We start from the raw sequence: 21,115 nt of genomic DNA, 5'->3' as shown, positions 1-21,115 counted from the left end.
TGACAAAGGAGTTCAAAAGGTATTACAACGATTCAGTTATAGACTTGTGAAAATCCTCAAGCATTACTTCATATACTATTTTACTGCTATCTATTTTTCTTTATAAAGGTGTCATTTAAAATGGCATAGCAGTATAAAACCAAGAGTTTTGATGTACTGCCCTTTTTTTTTTTTTTTTTTTTTTTTGTGGTACGTGGGCCTCTCACTGTTGTGGCCTCTCCCGTTGGGGAGCACAGGCTCCGGACGCGCAGGCTCAGCGGCCATGGCTCACGGGCCCAGCCGCTCCGCGGCATGTGGGATCTTCCCGGAACGGGGCACGAACCCGTGTCCCCTGCATCGGCAGGCTGACCCTCAACCACTGCGCCACCAGGGAAGCCCTGTACTGCTTTTTTTAAACTAGAAAATAACTGTCAATATAATCTCATCTGAGTTTTGTTTGTTTGTTTGTTCTTGGCTGTGCCACAAGGCATGCAGGATACTAGTTCCCTGACCAGGGATATAACCCTGGTGCACTGGAGTGGAAGCATGGAGTCTCAACCACTGGATCACCAGAGAAGTCCCTCATCTGAGTTCTTCTATGAAATAAATTTTAAATAAACTGTGACCTTTAAAAAAGAAATAATACTTAAATTATCAAATCTTTCAAAATATGACTATTATTATAAAACATATCTATATTATCAGAAATATTACCAAACTCCTACTTGGAAAATAAGACTGGGGACTAGGGTATATATTTCAAGGTAAATTAAAATGCCCTAATTATCCAGGGACTGGAGTTCTATTCTTCCTATTTTTGTTATTTTCTAGCTTTATTAGTTTGTAGACATTGCAATTGTTCCTGTAGGCTTCCTGAATTTATTGCAATTTTTGCTCCATGAATGTCAATGCTATTATTTGGTGCATGAGTATTCACTAGAATTTATTATGGATTATAGCCTTTGTCACGTGGCCCCTTTTCCCTGTTTTATAACGTTTTATCTTAAATTCAACCTGCTCACATATCAATATTATGACCCTTATGTTTTTAAAATTAGCAGTTTTGTCCCCCAAAAGGAGACACGTATAGATTAGGACTCAAATACATCATCACCATCATAACAACAACTTGCACTTAACACTAACCATGTCCCAAGCACTGCCTTAGCATATTAAGTGAATCATCATTTTTACAACCTCTGATGTAGGTACTATCAATTATTATGGCTCATTTTATAACTTGTTAAAGATCACACACCTACTTCAGCTAAGCTAACTCTCACCTTTGTAGAAGTTTTTATTCCAATCCTGCAAAATAGCTTTAGAGTTCACAGAAAGAACAAAGAATCTTAGAACTGAAAAGATACATACAGGTTAGTGCTGACAGGTCAATGACCTCCAAGTCCTCATGAACAATCCCCACCCTCTTCCAGGTGAAGAAAACTGAGGCAAGAAGGAACTTGCCCAAGCTCATGAAGCTAATTAGTGTCAAAGCCATTTCCATTCCAACACTTCTTCCATTTTCCAGTGTTGCCTTCTGTCAAAAAGCACTGAGAACTTTTAATCCCCACCAAACTTTTAGTACTATTTACACATACATGAACTTAACTCTAATAAAGAAGTAAAATTCAATAAGTCAGTTCTCAACTATTTTACATTCTCAAAGGCCTACTCCTCCATGAAGCCTTCCCAGACCATTCCTTCATGCTTAATCCGTAACTACTGAGTGTTTGGCAAACAGGACACATAAGGTACATATCCCCTAGACGTGTATATTACATCAGGGGAGAGACAAAAAACAAGTAAATAAATCTATAGGTTGGGGTAAGTGCTGTCAAGGAAGTATAGAGAGTACAGACCACGAGAGAAGTGGGAGGGGTGCTACTGCTTATGGGGGTAATCCGGACACACTGTCGGAGGAAGCGATTTAAGCTAAAACCTAAGGATAAGGAGCCATCCCGCTAAGAGCTAAGGGAAAAGCCCTGAGGCAAGATTCTGGCTTATCGAAGCAATTTAGGATTGTATGAGTACTAAGAGGTGAGGTGGAGAGAGAGATAGCAGGAAGATTAAGCAGGATTGTGCCCATTTAAAAACTTTATTCCTTAGAAGGTTTTAAACAGGAAAATGGTGACCGGAAGGGGGGGCATAAATTAGGATTGGGATTAGCAGATACAAACTGCTATACATAAAATAAACAACATCCTACTGTATAACACAGGCAAGTGTATTCAATATCTTGTAGTAAACCATAATGGAAAAGAATATGAAAAAGAATATATACATATATGTATAACTGAATCACTTTGCTGTATACCAGAAGCTAATACAGCATTATAAATTAATGGTACTTCAGTTAAAAAAAGAAAAAGGAAAATGTGAGGTCTGATTTCTGCTTTAAAAGATGACTGGCTGCTCTGTGGCAATGGATTAGAGAAGATTCAGAGTGGAAGCAGGTGGTCCAGCTGGCTTCAGCATAATCTTGTTAATGTTACTCAAAGTGTGGTCAGCAGGCAGGCCAATGCCCCTCTGAGAGCTGTCTGTCTCCAGTCCAGGGGGAGGTAATTACAGAGATGGAGGGTAAATGCTTAGAACCTCTGTAGCCATTTCACAGGGCTGCAACATCCCAGCATGTGATCAGTGGGGCTTATCTCTGAACAGATTATAAACCAGTCCTCTGCTGTCTAACTTTGCCTAACAGTTGTCTAACAGTTTCTTGTGGCAAAGCTGCACAAAAGTATCAGTCACCATGCACTGAAAATAAAAAAGCTGCTTCTTCACCACAGTTTGAGAAGCACTTGTCTCCGTAATTAATAACAGGCCTCAGACAAGGGTAGTGGCAGTGGAGATAGAACTGAAAGGACAGTTTCCAGATACACACTGGAGCAGAACTGAAAGGATCTACTAATGAATGGGATATGAGGGGGGACAAGAGAAAGGTAGGGACAGGGTGTCTGGTTTGAGCAAATAGATGGTGGAGGTGCTATTTATTGACAAGAAAAAACAAGGGAGGAAGTGATCTAGAGGGGAAAAAACTCAAAAGAGTTCTTTTGGACATGCCTGTGTGACATCCAAGCAGTGGACGTTCAAGTTGAGAGTTAGAGAAAAGATTTAGTCTGGAGATAAAAATTCCAAAATTATTACCATATCATCAACATGTAAAGCCATGGAAAAGTATAGATAGGGAAGAGAGCCCTGGGTATAGCCCAACCTGGTATTTAGAGGTTGGAAAAGGAGGCGAAGCCTGCAGACAGTGGCCAGTGAAAGACAGAACATGGAGAATTGGAGCGGAAGACAGGACAGTGCTGCTGAGAAATAGATCATAATGAAGACAAAGAGGTGTCCATCACATCTAGCAGCAAAGAGGCCACTGGTGGGCTTTTGACTAGCAATCTCCCTCGAGTAGCGTACACGAAAGAGTGAAGGCAGCTTGAAAGAGATGACACCCTGAATTAATACTTTTTTCTGCATTCCCAGAGTCCATTTCTTTAAACACACCTCTGTCTTACCAATGAGGGTCACTTGCTTAGCATCTGTGCTCCCAACTAAGTTGTAAGCTCCATAAAGGCAAGCACCGTGTCTTACTCAGTTTTTAAAATCTCCTTCTATGCTCCAGCTTAGCACATGTTTGTCGAACTGAACTGAACTCTCTTTGTTTAACATTTTACTAAAAATAAAAACACTTCATAAGAGAGCGATACAAGTATACAATGCCGGGGCTTCCCTGGTGGCGCAGCGGTTTGAGAGTCCGCCTGCCAAGGCAGGGGACGCGGGTTCGTGCCCCGGTCCGCGAAGATCCCACATGCCACGGAGCGGCTGGGCCCAGGAGCCATGGCCCCTGAGCCTGCGCGTCCGGAGCCTGTGCTCCGCAACAGGAGAGGGCACAACAGTGAGAGGCCCGCGTACCGCAAAAAAAACCAAAACCAAAAACCATCAAGTATACAATGCCTATTAAATGTTATTTCAATCCCACACATGAAACTATATATATACATGTAACTGCCTAGCACAATCAGATATCATTCCACATTAAACTATTCCTAATATATGCTCTAAAAAGCAATAATTATCCAATACAAGAAATTAATCTTCTAAAAGCAATATTCTAACTCCAGTATACCAAAGGTGTGTCTGTACAGCCCAGAAATTAAAGACACTTTTGATATGGTGGTTAGAGTGAAGTAAATAAGTCTTTCAATAAAGTGGAAACACATGAATGTTGTTAAATGGAAAACATGGAAAAGTCATTTAGGAAAGAACCTATCAATTAAAAACAGCTGCTTCCAATAGGAATTACCTCCTTATAGTCTCCATTTCGGTTGAGCCTATAACCCTCAGGAGGATGAAGTTGAACTGTTGTATTACTGATCACCTCTATGCAACACTCTTGCTCTGGGAGGCTCAGTGGGCGTACCCTGCAGTACACCTGAAAATACACGAAAGTGCTTAAAGAACAAAGGTTGACGTTTTACCTGACTTTTCATTCATTCATTCATTCATTCATTCAAACACTTGGTCTCTAAACTTAAGTATATATACTTAAGTTGAAAGCCAAGATCTGCTACCCTGCTACCCAATTTGCTGTCAAATGCAAACAGATATTTTAGATATGAATTTTAAATGCACATGATATCAAAACAATGAGAATTATTTGAAAAGCTGTTAGGATTGTCTGGAATTGGATGTCAATTAAAACTTGCCAGCTTAACACTTAATACACTAAGGTGCGCGATCTGAAATACGGTCTTTTTTTTAAATTTAATTTTATTTATTTAATTTTTGGCTGCGGCGCAGGCTTTCTCTAGTTGCAGCAAGCAGGGGCTACTCTTCGTTGTGGTGCACGGGCTTCTCACTGCAGTGGCTTCTCTTGTTGCCGAGCATGGGCTCTAGGTGTGCGGGCTTCAGTAGTTGTGCCACACAGGCTTAGTTGCTCCGCATCATGTGGGATCTTCCCAGACCGGGGCTCGAACCCGTGTCCCCTGCATTGGCAGGCGGATTCTTAACCACTGTGCCACCAGGGAAGCCCGAAATATGGTCTTCTTAATCAGTGATAGGGCTGGGGAAAAACTGTTCAGCACTATATGCAAAGCATCTGGTTCCCACAACTCAAATCAAGAGATACATTCCAGTGCCGATGAAGGGAAGATTTAAAAACCCCAGAGCAAACCACCTTTCTTTTATTTGCCATTTGCTTTTAAAAGCAAGTTCCCAAGCCTGAATGAAGAATTCTCCAAGATAGTTGAAGAATATTTTTTCATTATCTAACTTTTCAAATATAATTAGTTATAGGAAGTATGCAACTGAAAACCAAACACTTCATTTTACTGGGCTAATGTACCCTACATAGAAACAAAGTTTCAAAGCTGGAACCAGCCTAAGTAACTTAGTATCATCCTTTCAGCTAAATGCTCTTTGACTCCACTTCCACGTCTCCATCCCTTCCAAGCATAAGCATAAGACATAAAAGGACTGAAGAAAGAAGACACACACAAATTCACAGGGAGACCTTACCCCAACGGGGTCTTTAAGACTCGTTTGGGATCCTTTTTTCACTGGTGGTTTCCTGGGTGTCTTAGTTCTCCTGGTCATAGATACAAAAACATTTCAGTTCAACACTAACATATAAAAACTTCACCTGTAATTCATACAGAGATGACCTTCCTAGGGTTTATAAAATTATTCTTTAGCAGTTCCACAACACTATATCCCAAATAACATGAATAAGAATAAATTTCCTCAGTAGAAGAGTGTTTGTGGCATGGATAACCCAAGAGTAATTAAAATTTGGCTTAGGAGACATTTTTGCTACTAAAAAATAGAGATAACAGGCCCCAAATGGGGTCACCTGTGCTAAGCCCCACATCACCAAACTGAGTCTTCTTACCTAACTTATAGTTCCAACCTCTCCCAGCAGAATCTTAAACCAGTCAATCTGGAATCACCTGGTCAGCGCTAGTGAGGTAATCTGCCTGATAGACCCCCGCCATCCACTAAATGATGTTCACCTTGCCACAGACAATCCACTCATTGCTAGTATAATTCCCTTGTTCCATCCCCCTCTGCCTATAAAAAAACTTCCATTTTGTACAGCTCTTAGGAGCACCTTTCTGTGTGCTAGATAGGATGCTGCCTGATTCATGAATCATTGAAAAAAGCCGGTAAGATCTTTAAAATTTACCTAGTTGGATTCTGTTTTTTAATATCTATTTATAGTTCTGTATGTAAAATAGCTTATTCTCTTGAGCAACAATTTTACAGACACTACAAATTTGAAAAATCTACAGATAGTTGACCACACTTATCTCGAAAGTCATTTTCGTAGGTACATAAGCACACACGCCGTGCCAACAGCCCACTGCCAAGGCAGACTGACAAGTGATTAACTTCAATAAATTATAAAAATACAGATGGAGGAATCCATTCTTTCATCAAGATTTGTCTTTACTTTCAAGCAACAAGGGATTACTGAATTCTCAAAACTATCATCCTTTGTCCTCAAACAAAATGTGATCCCCAAACTGCAATTTCGTGCTCTCTTAAGTAGCGACAGTAGAAAAAGATATTTTGCTTTATTCACCATTTCTCTAGCATGCCACTCTCCCCTTTCCCCCATTTATCTATAGACTAGAAAAACATTTAACACTAAGTGAAATTACTGGCTTGGATTTTAGGTTATTAAAATACTTCTTCAACCCCTTCCCAGATGAAACAAGCAAAGTCGTGTTTTAAGTGCAAAATATTACGGTAGGTTTACTTAAACTCAACATTTTTCCCCAACGATTTCGACTTTAGCCTCTTAAGAAAACAAGTTGCCTTTGCAAACGACTAGCTACGTGATGGTGCTAATTATAAAGGCAGCCCTCTTCTTTGCACAAGTATTTCGTTACCCAACAGCAGTCAAGGAATTAGGCTGAGCTGCAAACGTCACCGACTCCGTGAGGAATGTGGGCGTCGGCTTTTGTGTCGGCGGCGGGGCTGTCTGAGACCCAAGAACAGAGCAAAGTAACTGGCCTTCACCCGGGGGTGGTCGCGGCCCTCAGGCTACCGCGCTAGGCTAAGAAAATCACGCAGTGCGCTCGGACGCCGGGGCTCTCCGGGGGCTGAGACCACCTACCCAACCCCAACTCCAGGACACAACACTCGGCGCACCCATGAGACGACCCCCGGCCCGCACTAACTCTGCAAAATGCAACCCGTGGGTGCGGGCGGCCGGGGATGGAAAGGGAAACTTAAGAAAGTGTTGAGGCGGCGGTCCCGGAGCCAGGTGGAGGGCGACCTGGCTAACCCGAACTGGGGTTGCCGCCCAAACTTCCCCCTCCTCCCAACTTGGGGCCGACATTTCCTGGCCGAGTGAAGCGAGGGCGGCGAGCCGGGCGCCCGACTCCGGGCGGCGGGGAGCCGGACGGGGTCGACGCGGACGGGGTCTCCGCGCCCGGGCTCCCCCTGGGCGGTCCTGATAGGGGGTCCCTCCCACTTTGGGGGCCGCGGCCCGGGAGACGCGGGGCTCGGTACCGACGGCGTGTCCCGGGGCCTGCTGCGGCGGCAGGAGACGCCGGCCCCGGCTCCGCGGCCCGGTACTCACGCTGGCTTCATGGCAGCAGGCTCCGCGCTGCCCAGACGTGCGAGCGGGACGCCGGACTCGGGCGGGCTGGCGAGGACGGCGGGCCGCAGGGACCGGCCGCGGGCACCGGGGCTCGGCAGCTCAGGCGTGGCGCTCAGAAAAGCCTGGAGAAGCAGCTCCGGGACCAGGTGAGCTCGCGCCCGGCGCATTTCAAACGGGCCAATCAGCGCCCGCCTGCGGGAAAGGGGCGTGGCCTCAGGAAGCGCCTGCGTCTCCCGGAGAGGCGCGTGTCTCCCGGAGAGGCGCTCGTCTCCTAGGCGACCGACGCAGAAAGGTCAAAGGCTGTCTGCGTGTCTGGGCTTCAGGGCTGGAGGGGGAAGCGGAGCTCAAATATTAGAAAATACAACCCCTTGAACTTTCTGAGGAGGACACTGAGAGTTTCTTCTCCCACAGCACAAGAAGTCCAGTGGAAGGGCAAATCCAGGGTTGATTCATAAGTCAGCAGTGTCGTTCCGGCCCAGGAGTGTCCTATCCTTGGGCTGTACCCTGCGCAGAGTCTCAGACTCCCTCTCTGGCTTCCAGAGCATCACAACACTTTGGCTTCCTTTCTGTCTCTTCCTCAACCTTCCTGGGATCTCCCTCTCTAAAACCTCCAGCTCTTTCCAGAACCAGTCTTTTCTAAGATGAACTGATTCTATCTCACTTCGACCTTTACGCCTAAACCAATGACTATCAAATAGGCATCTACATCTGTGCTCTCATGGAACTGTAGTCCCATCTCCTCAACTTCCTATAGGACCAGACACCAGTAAGGATACACATAATATCCTCGGCCCATAATGTTCCACATAAAGATGGTTCCAATCTCTGCTGTTACAAACATACAGTGAATAAACTTGGAAATTCATCATTTTACACAGAATGGCTGTGTTAAAGAGTATATGTGTATGTAATATTTCACAGGTATTGCCAAATTGTCCTCCATAAAGGTTGTCCAAAGGCACAATCCCACCAGCCATGTATGAGACCACCTGTTTCTCCACAATTCTCAGATAGCAAAGTGTTAACAAAATTTTCTGTGACTGTTGATCTAATAGATGAAAAAAAGTCACCAATTTAAATTTCTCTTCTCTTATGATGAATGAGGTTGGGTGTCTGTGCCTATGTTCAATAGCCATTTGTGTTTCCTTCTTTGAGAACTACGTTCCTATCCTTTGACTTCTTGTTCTATTGGGTTTTTCTTATTGATTTGTAAAAGCTCTTCACATATTAAGAAAATTGGTCCTCATCCAAAATCTGAGTTCAAAGATTTGTATAGTTCATTACTTGGTTTTTATTTTAATTAGTTTATGTTGTTTTGTGACAGCTTAAGAAAAAACTTAAGGTAGCCAAATTTATCAGCCTTTTCTTTTGGGGCTTCTGTTTTGTGCCACACTAGAAAAAAGTCTTTCCGCTCTAAGATAAATTTTTTTAATCTTTTATTTTTCCTAGTGCTTTTATTGCTTTGTTTTTTATGTTTAAGTCTTTGAACCATTAGAACTTCATTTGTTGTCAAATGAGAGGTCTGTATTATTTAGGAATTGGGCTGGGCTGCTGGCCACTTACCTCTTAATTACACTGCAGCCTGGCTTTGGCCTCAGTCTTTCCACTGGAACTCTTCTCACCAAGAACACCACCTCATGGATGCTAAATCTATTTGATCCTTCCCCACCCTTATCTTACTTGACCTTTTAACACACTAAAAAAATTTCCCATTCCTCTCTTCCTGTGCCTTTGTTTTACCTCCTAGCTTTCTAACCCCTCTTTCTCAGCCTCACTTGTGAGTTCTTTTTTCTCCCTTAAATAATGTGGCTTAGGGTTTTCACCTGGTGGTCACTAGCTGTGCCCTCTCTGCAGGCACTCCCAACCATTCCTATGACCTCACATTTGCTCTTCTGAGCTCCAGAGTCATATGTCCAACAGCCTACTGAATTCTCCACCTGGGTGCCCCACAGGCACCTCACACCTAACACATCCTGATCTCTTCCCCTGAACCTATTCTCCCTCAGTGGATGGCATCACCATCTATCCACCCACCACAAGGTACCATCTTTGCATTCTGCCTCTCCTTCTGTTCCAACGTTCAGTCACCAAATCCTGACAATTCTACCAACTAAATAACTTTCAAACCCCTCCTCTCTGTCTCCTCGGCCACTACCATCTCTTGTCTGGATGACTGCAACAGTATCATCCTAACAGGCTTCCCTGCTGCCATCTTCCAATCCTGGTTCCATTTTGCAACCAGCTCACCACTAAATCACAGATCTGATCATATCATTCCCCTGCTTGTAATACTACAGTAGTTCCCATTGCTGGAGACCCTCAACAGGCCCTGGGGCTCTTCCTCTCCAAGCTCATCACCTATCATTTCCCCTTGCATCCCTCCAGCCATGATGACCTTCAGTGCCCTGAACACACTGGGCTCACACACCATTCCCTCTGCTGTTAAGCTCTCCTTCCTCCCTTCCTCTGACAATGCCTCCTTACCCTCAGTTCTCAGCAGATCTTCTGCCAACGACCCTGCTCTGGATGCTGGACCCCTGTTCTCTATCCACAGTGCGCTGCACTCCTCCAGTCACTGCACCTGTTGATTTGCTTCGGAGCTCGCATCCCAATTTTCAATCGCTGCTTATTAGTCTCCTCTACCAGCTTATCCCCACATCCTCAATAGATGGCGCTGTTGCACCCCCCGTGCCCAGCAATGAAGATGTTCCATACATGTTTGAAGGAATGAATGAACCCATCCCTTCGCAGAACACCCCAATGGAGGGCCCAGTTACAATACACCACCCCCAGCTTTTCTTTTGGCCAGTTTCTTGTTTCTCACTCATCTATATCCTTATTAAAGCTCACTGACTTAATTTTTAATGCCAATTCATTATATCATTTTCTCTGTTCAAAAATGGTCAAGCACTCCCCACAGCTGGTAAAAGATTTGCATTTTCCCCTAGAATTAGAGATCCAGACCAGGGTGAGGGTAGAAGAAGGGTAGAGAGTACAACTGGGAGACTTTTTTAAAGATCAGGTTTATTGCGGTATAATTTACGTGCAATAAAATTCACCCTTTTTATTTGTCCCATGTATATGTTTGACAAACATACACCATCCTGTAACCACTGCCATAATCAAATGTATAATATTCCCATCACACTGGAAATTCCTTGTGCTGACCCTTCGTGATCACCTTCCCCTAACCCCAACCCTTGGCAACCACTTTTCTGATTTCTTTCCTTAGATTTCTGTCTTTTCCAGAATGTCTCTTCTTTAACTCAGCATAATGCCTTTGAGATTCTATCCATGTTTTGCACCTGTCAATAATTTTTTCCCTTTTCTTTGCTGATTAGTATTCCATTGTATGACAATCTACCCATTCACTAGTTGATGAACATTTAAGCTGTTTCCACTTTTTGGCGATGATGAATGAAACTGGTATAATTATTTGCGTAAAGTTATCTATGTAGACATAGATATTTTCATTTCTCTTGGGTGGGATTGCTGGTCTTGCGGTCATCGTAAGTTTAACTTTATAAGAAACTGTACTGGGAGGATCTTATGCAAATCACTGAAGAGGGGTTGATACTACAGAGATTTGAAACCATAATTAACCCAATCTCCCAGCTAAACACATCCAGCTGTGAGAACCTAATAACCAGCAAGCACCAGAAATTACCAAAGCCCAGAGTGTTTGAGGAAAGGTGGTAAGCTGGAGACAGGATGCCTGTGAGCATCCAACACACTCAGCACACCCAAGGCTTCAGTGGCTTTGGCAGCATAATCTCACATCCCCAGGCCATGTGACTCTCTCCCCAGGCCATCTGTAAAGTGAATGCTTGGATGTTAATGCCTTACAAGCTCAAGCAACAACAACAAAGCAGTAAAATCAACAAGCTTGGGGGAGGGTGTACAATTGATACAAAAAACCACAAAAGATCTGAACAGAGCTTCAAATGAATAACATACACAGAAGGGGAGCTATCAATTACCCAAGGTATTGAGACTCTTTAGACTAAGTATATGCCCTCAGGCTCAAGACAAAAAAAAAACTTGAAACATATATTGAATTCTAATTAGTTGGCCTTTTTGAAGACATGGATTAGTAGTTCTGAAAGGACATTCTGTACATTCCAGGATTGAGCAAATAAGTAAATACATTGTGGATAATGGGAACCAGGTTTCTCACTGTTCGAGAGTAATATAAATATCGAAAAGGGGAAGGGTGAAAAGTACCTGGGAATTCTTTGTACTATTTAGCAACACTTCTCTAACTATGAAATTATGTCCAAAAAAAAAAAAAAGAGAGAGAGAGAGAGAATGGTTGGACTGTATCAGTGCTTCTTAAACTCCCTTATGGTATTAAAAATCACCTGGGGCTTCTGATAAAAATTCAAAACTCCAGGACCACGCCCACCCCCAGCACCCGCGGTGAGACTTCTACATCTGTGCATCTGCGCCCTGCGCATGTGCATTTTACATCATCACACACATTTTTTAAAGGCTAGATTAAATTTTCTGTGAGGCTCGCGGTTCCATGCTCTGGAGGAGACAACATGTAAGCCAGTTTTAGAAACCCGTTTCTCAACACGGAGAGAATGTGTGTGACAACCATTTGCTGAAGTACGTTTATTACAGAGTTGAAGAATTCATACAAATACCAAGGGGCCATAGGAAAACCCCTTGGGCAATCTCCCGGGAGGAACATTCAGGAGAAATTTCATAATTCTCTGAGTCATGCCGATGTCTTCTGGAGCTATACATTTCAGGAATGAGTGGCCTGATTTCTATCCTTCCAATAAGACAAACGCTTACTGGCCTTAGGGCCTTTGCACTTACAGCTACCTGGACCTGAAATACTCTCCCCCACATGCTGGCTCCTTCACCCATCAAGTCTCTCCTCAAATACCAGTTTATCAGAGTGCCCATCCTATCTCAGCTGCCCCACCCCACCCCTCCCTAGTCCCTCACCAGGCTTCTTTTCTTTTCTTTTTTTTATAAATTTATTTATTTATTTGTTTTTGGCTGTGTTGGTTCTTTGTTGCTGCACGAGGCTTTCTCTAGTTGCAGCCAGCGGGGGCTACTCTTCGTTGCGGTGCGTGGGCTTCTTTTGTTGCGGAGCACAGGCTCTAGGTGTGCGGGCTTCAGTAGGTGTGGCTCACGGGCTTCAGTAGTTGTGGCTCGTGGGCTCTAGAGCGCAGGCTCGGCAATTGTGGCGCATGGGCTTAGTTGCTCCACGGCATGTGGGATCTTCCCGGACCAGGGCTCGAACCCGTGTCCCCTGCATTGGCAGGAGGATTCTAAATCACTGCACCACTAGGGAAGTCCCAGGCTTATTTTCTAAGCACTTACCATTATCTGAATTTATCTATATCTCTTGTCCTACTGACTGACGTAGAACATCAGCTCCATGAGGGAAGGATGGTTTGGGTTTTGTTCTCTTCTGTATCCCCAACTCCTAGGACGGTGTTTGTTCTATATATACCAAGCACTAAATAAATGTTCACTGAATGACTTAACAAAACACACGTACAGGAATCTATTTCTCATGATGAATGAACATGTTTGCAGTGGGGTAGGTGAAATATAACCAAGACAAGTGAGAAACGGAAGGACTTTCCTATAATAAATACATTTTATTTTATTTTTTCTTCCACACAGTTTAAGAAAACCAGACATTAGTATAAGTTGGAAGAACATCTCTGAGTTTGGACATAGGTCTCTGCCTTTTCATCCATAATGGATTGTCGACTGGAAAATCAGAGGCTGGCATTCAACAATATGTTATAAAGTGTTGTTATACAGTGTTAATAGCTGTTTCATATAAAAAGGGTACCATGCCCACAACAAATGTGGGACACAGCAGATCCAAAGGAAAGTTTTCTCCAATGCATCCGAAAACAGCATCATTCTTCCCCACCCTACCTTCCTCAGAACATCTCCTGGGAGCTGAGTTCCTTCCACAAAAAACACTTTGAGAAAGATTGCAGCAGACCAAATATTTAAATCACTTTGTACTCAAAAGGCTTCTAAACATCCCACTTCTAATTCTAATCAACAATGACAAATTCATGTCCTTAGAAAGAAGAGGGAGAGTTCCTTTCTAAGAACTGAGCGAAGGAAAATGAAACTCTGGGGCAATTGACAAAATGGCCTCATTCAAACATATCTGAGTTTTATCACAACAAAAATGACTGGCAAATTTTATAGTAGTGTTTCTCAAGCAGGAGGAGGGGGAAGAAATACATCTCTTTAGGAATTCTCTCCCCCGTCGCTCCCCCGCTGCCTTTGGAGACAGCAGTTTGTAACACTGTCCAAAAGTATACAATGGGACTAAGTTTACCAAACTTATAAAAACGTTATGAAACACCTGGTCTTATTTTGTTGATTTAACATTTCATTTTCATCATTAGGCACGCTGAAAAAGCAACGTAACCAAAGATTAAATTAAATAATCTAAAAGTCCTTCAAATTAGTCACCCGTTATCTTTCAACTACTTCTGAGCTAAATGAAGAACCTTATTTTACTCTCTATAAACAAGAGAATTTAAAAGCCTTCATGCCTTTGGCACTACTAGAATGGAGTATTTAAACTTTGTACCTTTGTTCACCATAAGACTGAAGTTACAATAACATGAAACGGAAGCCCACAGACCCTGCTGGAGTAAGATTCCACTAACAATGTCAGCCTCTTGCCAAAAAAACAAATTTTGTCATGTAGCTGGCAATGAATGTACCCCAAATTTACCAGCCCATATAATTTTATCAGTGTGCCTTCCCCAGAGGAAGTAAACAGATAATCAAACGAATGAAATCATATTTCTTGACCACTCGCATCCAATGGAAATTGTTACTTGTCCTCAGAAGATTGGACGATGATCTATTTATAAGGCCATTCGAGTGTCTGCGCCAGTAAACCATAGAGGCAGCATACTAAGATATGGGGGTGCTCCTGAGTCAGCAAAAGAGGATCCCGCATTGTGATGGATGGCCCCTTAAGTCATCAGACAAGTGCACAACAGGGGGTGATGGGCTTCTGTTAAAAACTGTTTTGTGTCAGCATTTCTGTACTCTCCAAAAACATCATGAAACGGTGAACTTTAATTAGTGATGCAACAGGTGAGAAAATACTCAGTGTTTTGTAGTACTCCACAGAGTAGAAAGCAGGGGACACATTCTTAGGTGGTGGGTTGCTAAAAGTTAGACCAATCAAAACAAAGCTGATAGGCTCAGTACCTTCTGGAGTTTGTGACATCAGCATTTCTGCAAGTTTGGCCCATGGCCCTCCTGACTCAGAATCACCTGGGGGACTTTCTCCAGTGTAGATTGTCTCCAGGAAACCAACATTTTAAACCAGTAAAGCAGCATCTCCTGATTTGCCTGGGGAATCTACATCTGTCACAAGCTCACCAAGTGTTTCCATCCCTTTGGCAAGGTCTTTAGCATCCTCTGCACGTGAACACGAAACCCAGCAGCATATATGAAATGCTGAAGCAACATCAAATGTATAACCTCCCCAAATATCGTGATGTCATTGGCTTAAAAGGTGACAGACAAGCACAACCAACTGGGATTGACTCAGCCAATGCCCACTGGGCAACACATTTTTCCTGTGCTCCGTAATACTTGGCAGCATCAAACTGGTGACAAGAAAACAGAGCAAAACAGAACACATAACACTTAGCCACAGGCTGTGGACTTGTAAGAAAATCCAAATCTATCATGACGTGGGAACCTTGCATTGTGAAAAAGAATGTACTTGTAGGAAAAGAGGACTCTCTTTCTGTTCACTCCCTTCACTAGGTGGGGAAAGGAAGAAGACCGCTCCCCAAGCCAGGTTTCTTCATTCTGGAATTGCCTTCCCAGCCCCCAGGGCTCCCACAGACCCAACTTACTCTTTCTCAGGTTCCCCTACTGACCTTTCCAGCTCATTCTCTTCCCACTGTGGGAGCTCCTGGGAGAGGCTTTGTGACATGAAACTCATCAGATGAAGCACGTTGCATTCTGCAAGAGCAATACTACAAGGGTCGTAAAGCTTAATCCAACTATTTCATAGTAGAGCTACAAGGGAGGTATGCTTAATCCAATTGTTTAAATAGGATTGGAGAACTCACTTTAAATAAATTAAAAACTAAATGAAATATTAATGATTTGCCTGAATAAGGACTTACTTGAACCCACGTTCCCCTTTTAAAACCACACATACGGAACCAATGCACGTCTAGAGAAATGTCCCCATGTCAATACCTTATTGACATGAATCCATTCAAAAATGCCAAGACACCAACCATTATAAATATTTTAGGCCACTATAAACTGGTACCTTGACACTGGCTTATGGTGGTTAGGAAGTTGTAGCTTAATGTTGACACTTGGCACAAAAAGCTTATGGTCTGAATTATGTTTCTTTTTTATGTAATTCTGGCTCAGGAATCCGATACAGAGCAGCTGAGAAATAAATTATGTTGCTGAGGCTGAAGATGAGGCACAGAAGTATGGCTCCGGCTATCTGAGAGAACAACAGGGGCCTGGAGTGGGCCAGGAGCCATTCCTTCCTTAGAGTCTTGTCCAGAAGGATGGCTTCCATCTGCATGTGTGTGGCTAGGATCACACACACATGAAACAGCTGGTGACTATGACCTATAGCAAACACACAAAAGACCACCAAGATCAGCAATAAAATAGGAACGGATTGATACATGCTATGGCATGTATGCTAAAAACACTATGTGTTGTGAAAGAAGCCAGATACCAGAGACCATAAATTGTATGATTCCATTTATATCAAATGTCCAGAAAAGGGAAATCCACAGAGACAGAAAATAGAGGAGTGGTTGCTTCAGGCAGGGGTGGGAGTTGGGATTAATAGTACATGGGCACAGAGGATCTTACTGGGGTGATGAAAATGTTCTAAAACTCCTATATGGTGACGGTTGTACAATGTGGTAAATTTACTAAAAAATCATTGAATCATATACTTGAAATTAGGGTATTATGTAATATATAATATGTACTTTAAAAATTTATTTTTAAAATGTAATATGAGAAAAATAAAAGGGTCATCAGAGCAAACCAAATCCATTTTTAAAACAACTTATCCACCGGTCCTGTTTTTCACACGAAAAAGTTCTGCCAAAGGTTACCTCTTGAGAGCTGTCACTGATCAGCTCAGATTCTGACTTCAATCCCAAAGGAGAAGCCAGCCAAATTTTCTGTTGGCCTCTTATGAGGTGCTCCTCTCCCCACTGCTGCTTAATCCCAGACACAACCAGGGGCTCTTCCTCTCCGATAACTTACAGGACCCCAGTCACCATGTATGCATCCCCAGAGGGTGGGAGTCCAGTGCAGGGTGGTTGGAGTGAGCAGGGATGTGCTGACTTGGTGATTGGTGAGAAAAGGAGTCCATTGCCCAGGGCTGGGGATTGCTTTGGGGGACAGCCTGCAGAAACCATGTTTCACGGGCTGAGTTGTATCTCCCCCTCCCAAATTCATATGTTGAAAGTCCCAACCCCCAGTACCTTAGAATGTGATCATATCTGGACATAAGGTCTTTAAGAGACAATTAAGTTAAAATGAGGTCACTAGCGTGGGACCCACTCTGATTGGTGTCCTTCTAAGAAGGGGAGATTAGGATGCAGACATGCACGTACACAGAGGAGAGACCATGTGAAGAGAAATGGAGATGGCCATGGGCAAGCCAAGGAGAGAGGACTTGGAAGAAACCAACCCTGCCGTCCCCTTGATCTCAGACTTCTAACCTCCAGAATTATGGGAAAATAAATTGCTGTTGTTTCAGCCACCCAGTCTGTGGTTCTTTGTTATGGCAGCCCTAGCTAATACGACACAAGAGTTAAAGATTCTCCTTCAGTTAAAAAAAAAAAAAAAAGGATTCAGTGTTGTACCCCCAGGACTTAACCCAGAGTAAGTATTCAATAAATGTGTCCACAGAAGGGACCAGCCTGGCCATCTGCCCAACTGAACAAGAACAGAGTCAGGAATGAGGATGTAGGAGAGTTGAGTAGGTGGCCAATGAGTTCCTTAGGGCAGGGAGCTGCCAGCACTCCAGCCTGCATCCCCCAGGGAGGAAGTGTGTCTGGAGGGGCCCCCCCTGCCTCACTCAAGCCATACTACTGGGCTGTATCCAATTTCCAAATCTGTGTGTGATGCAACGAAGTGGTTCCTTATCCAGCGAGAGCCGTGTACTCTAAGGACACAGGGCCAAGCAGAAGGAGGTGATCAGCTGTGCTCACCAACTGAGGCACAAACCTGTCTCTGTTAGGGCAGGAGATCAAAAGACAGAAGAGCCACGAGCACTGAACAGATGTGAAATGTGCCTGCAGCAGGAAGAGTGATTTCAACAATCCCTCCTGGCAGGAATAGGGAGGAACTTCCTGTGGGCGTTGGAGAGGGAGCCCAGCATCTGACTTGACTGTTATTTAGGGACGGAGAACTTTCCAAACCCTTTGTTAAAGATCTGTTACTAACTGCCCGTCTGGCCAATTTCCCCCCATTGGAGTGTCTTTCTGCTCTAGGCCCAAGAGGACAGGATAGAGGTGAGTCAATAAAATGTTATTAAGAAGCCAGAGCTTGCAAAACAAGGCCCCCCCACCCAGACTTCGTACGCTACCACCTCTGTTTCATCTGGCTGGAGCTGGGGCGGTGGACCTGCTGGGCAGGTTCCTTAGGCAGGTTCCAATCCCCTGGCCCTCTCATCTCCCTCCTTTTTTGAAATCTGCCCTCTAAGCATTTTGCTCCTTGTAATCCCTTCTGGCAGGAGAGAAGAAGTAAAGGAGATGAAACTCTAATCAGAGCAAACAAAGAAAAATCTGGCCATGTGTCTTGGGCAGAAGATGGAAACCCATGGACAAAATGGGCTTGGGGAGAACCGAGGTTCCTGCCCGCCACCTGGGAGTGAGGATCTGAATCCCCATGGTATTGATAGCTTATCTAAGGAGGTCTCATCCCAGGACTCATCAGCCTCACCAGAAGTGGCCCAAGGGTCCCTCCTCCAGCCAGTCCCAGAGCCAGGGTGGAGGAGACACGTTCCGCAGTGCCACCCACTTTCCTAGACAGAGAGGAAGGAACCCTGCCAGCAGGTGTAAACCCCTGTGGTTCCAACACCTCCTCTCCACCACATGGCTTCTCTAACTTGAGTGAGCTCAGGCTGACCTGGAGAATCACACAGCTTCTGAGACACGGGATGTCTGGGGGCTGGGACCGAGAATCTGCATGTTCCCAGGTGATGCTGAGACTGCTGGTCCAGGGGCCATACCTGAGAACCACTGCTCTACCACAATTCCTGGCCCCATCGTACCCACCTGAATGAGACAAAGACACTTTCCTCTCCTCGGCACAGCCCCCTGCCAGCTGGTACTCTCAGAGCCAGCTGTACCCTGTCTTTCCTCTTCCTCTTTACGGCTGCCTTACATGTTCATTTAATAACGGGATTTCACATTCTAGGTAATAATGGGACTCTGCTGTCCCCATACCTGCTGGAAATGCTTTAGAATCCTAGATCCACCTCCTCTCCATCCTCCGCCATCCTCCCTGGTCGTCCACTGGCTATGTACATCCTGGCCTCTGTCACCTTACAATTTCACTAACCTTGGTCTGTGCCTGGAGAACTTCCTGAAGAATTGCTTCTCTCCCTGCCCTGGCCTCTCTTTGCAACTATGTGCACTGGTGTCAGGGATTGGGAACCCTCCCTGGACAGGAGGGCAAGGGGCATCGGGGCCACCACGCACTCACCGATGTAGTCGAAGCGTCCAGGAGCCAGGCGCTCCGGCAGATGCGCGGAGTAGAGAAAAGAGGCCAGGAGGGTCACGGCCATGTGCTTCTGATGGTACAAGGTGGCTTCGTTCTGTGCACTCTCCCCAGGGAAGAGGAATAGCTGCAGGTATTTAAAGAAACGTCAGGTCTTAAAATAGATAACCAACAAGGACATACTATATAGCACAGGGAACTCAATATTCTATAATAACCTAAACAGGAAAAGAACTTGAAAAAGAATAGATACATGTATATGTCTCACTGAATCACTTTGTTGTATACCTGAAACTAACACAACATTGTTAATCAACTATATTCATTATAAAGTAAAAATTTTTAAAAAGAGAGAGAGGAAGGAAGGAAAGAAGGAACGTATGTCAGGTCTTGAGAGGAGGCCTGCAGACATCCCCACGCATATGTGTGGACTCTGTGGGCCAAGGCCGTTCCCTCTCCAGTTCTGTGGCTTGAAAGGGAACTCGCAGGGACTGTGTGAGCAGGCTTCCTGTTCTGAGTGTGATCAACTGAGACCCGAGGCAACTGTAGTTTAATCCCCCGCACGCTCATGAGAGCCTTTGGATTATTTAATTCCAAAAAAAAAAAAAAAGGAAAAGGAAAGAAAGAAAGGAAGGAAGAAAAGGAAAACAACAGAAGTGAAGACAAAAGTAAAGGAAAAGAAAAATCCAGTTAGATATATCGCTACTTTTTTCCTGGGGCTAAAACGTAAGTATCATAAAAAATGGCCTATTCACACTTGAACTCACTTCTAACCAGCAGATCCCCTGAATTGATGCTCCTAATTAAGCCTTTAAGGCCTAAAAGTCCCTGGAAGGCCTTCTGAATCATCACAAACTATTAATTATGGACATTACCCTGGTGTGGAGTTCAGTACGGTTTTTGTACGATTGTTATAAATAGTGGCGGCAGCCACCACTACGGAGGGCACTAGGCCGGGCCTTTTACATGCATCACTTCATCAGAGCCTCAACAATGACCACAAGGCAGAGACTATTCCCCCCATTTTGCAGATGAGGCAACTGGGCTGGAGGGTGACTTGCAAACCACTAACTAACAGTGAAGTCAGGCTGATTCCAGAACCTGTGTGCTCAGCCACATCGCCATTTAGGGTAAGCCCTCCCCTCCCCCGCTGCCCACTGGCTGGTGCAGTGCCAGGAGCACCCAGCGCTCATAACAGCAAGAACCTGTGCTGTATGCTTTGGTGGCCTTGTGGGACCGGCTTGTTCTTTGCTCTGGTTTCCTGTGTGTGGTCTGTGTCCTCGAAGAAGGATTCAGGCAAATGGGCTGCATCCCCATCTCTGGGTCCCCCCCAGGCCCACACGAACTCAGCAGGAGCACACGCTCAGTGCCTCAGCTAATGAAGCCAGCTCGACCCCCCTCCTTTATCCCTGGGCCCTGCCATCCTGGCCTCATGCAGCAGACCCTTACGCTGCCTCTGGGAGGGGAACTCCACCCACTGGGCCTGGGCTTGGCGTTGCTGAGCCCATCAGTTCTGTTTATTTGATTATTCTCCTCTACCCCCTGTGAAGGACAGGATGTCAGCCTCATTTAAAGATGAGGAGGGCTTCCCTGGTGGTGCAGTGGTTAAGAATCCGCCTGCCGATGCAGGGGACACGGGTTCGAGCCCTGGTCCGGGAAGATCCCACATGCCGCGGAGCAACTCAGCCCGTGCGCCACAACTACTGAAGCCCGGGCGACTAGAGCCCGTGCTCTGCAGCAAGAGAAGCCACTGCGATAAGAAGCCTGCGCACCGCAACAAAGAGC

At 44.6% G+C, this 21,115-nt stretch overlaps 2 protein-coding genes across 3 annotated transcripts in view; both read right to left on the bottom strand.

Annotated features, from left to right (window-relative positions):
• KIF23 (kinesin family member 23) overlaps nucleotides 1–9,968 on the bottom strand; it is a gene marked incomplete at its 5' end in the record, with an annotated part of 32,262 nt that extends 22,294 nt beyond the window's left edge. Inside the window, 6 exons of the mRNA XM_082649413.1 lie at nucleotides 4,274–4,402; nucleotides 5,488–5,557; nucleotides 6,864–6,951; nucleotides 7,262–7,419; nucleotides 7,559–7,850; nucleotides 9,872–9,968. Coding sequence (XP_082505539.1) covers nucleotides 4,274–4,402; nucleotides 5,488–5,557; nucleotides 6,864–6,951; nucleotides 7,262–7,419; nucleotides 7,559–7,850; nucleotides 9,872–9,968 — 834 coding nt within the window. The remainder of the gene's footprint in view (nucleotides 1–4,273; nucleotides 4,403–5,487; nucleotides 5,558–6,863; nucleotides 6,952–7,261; nucleotides 7,420–7,558; nucleotides 7,851–9,871) is intronic.
• A 691-nt stretch (nucleotides 9,969–10,659) lies between these two features.
• Nucleotides 10,660–21,115, bottom strand: part of PAQR5 (progestin and adipoQ receptor family member 5) — a gene marked incomplete at its 3' end in the record, with an annotated part of 47,005 nt that continues 36,549 nt past the window's right edge. Inside the window, exons 6-8 of one of the 2 annotated variants that reach the window (XM_082649167.1) lie at nucleotides 19,316–19,457; nucleotides 15,487–15,571; nucleotides 10,660–11,391 (exon numbers count right to left, since the gene is read on the bottom strand). In XM_082649167.1, the coding sequence (XP_082505293.1) occupies nucleotides 11,331–11,391; nucleotides 15,487–15,571; nucleotides 19,316–19,457 (288 nt within the window). Of the gene's footprint in view, nucleotides 11,392–15,486; nucleotides 15,572–15,965; nucleotides 16,208–19,315; nucleotides 19,458–21,115 lie in introns of those variants that run through there. The other variant, XM_082649166.1, reaches the window with a different exon arrangement.

Source organism: Grampus griseus, assembly GCF_964374135.1.
Source record: "Grampus griseus genome assembly, chromosome: 2".
In the NCBI taxonomy this organism is placed as follows: domain Eukaryota; kingdom Metazoa; phylum Chordata; class Mammalia; order Artiodactyla; family Delphinidae; genus Grampus; species Grampus griseus.
This window is presented reverse-complemented; position numbering and strand designations above follow the sequence as displayed.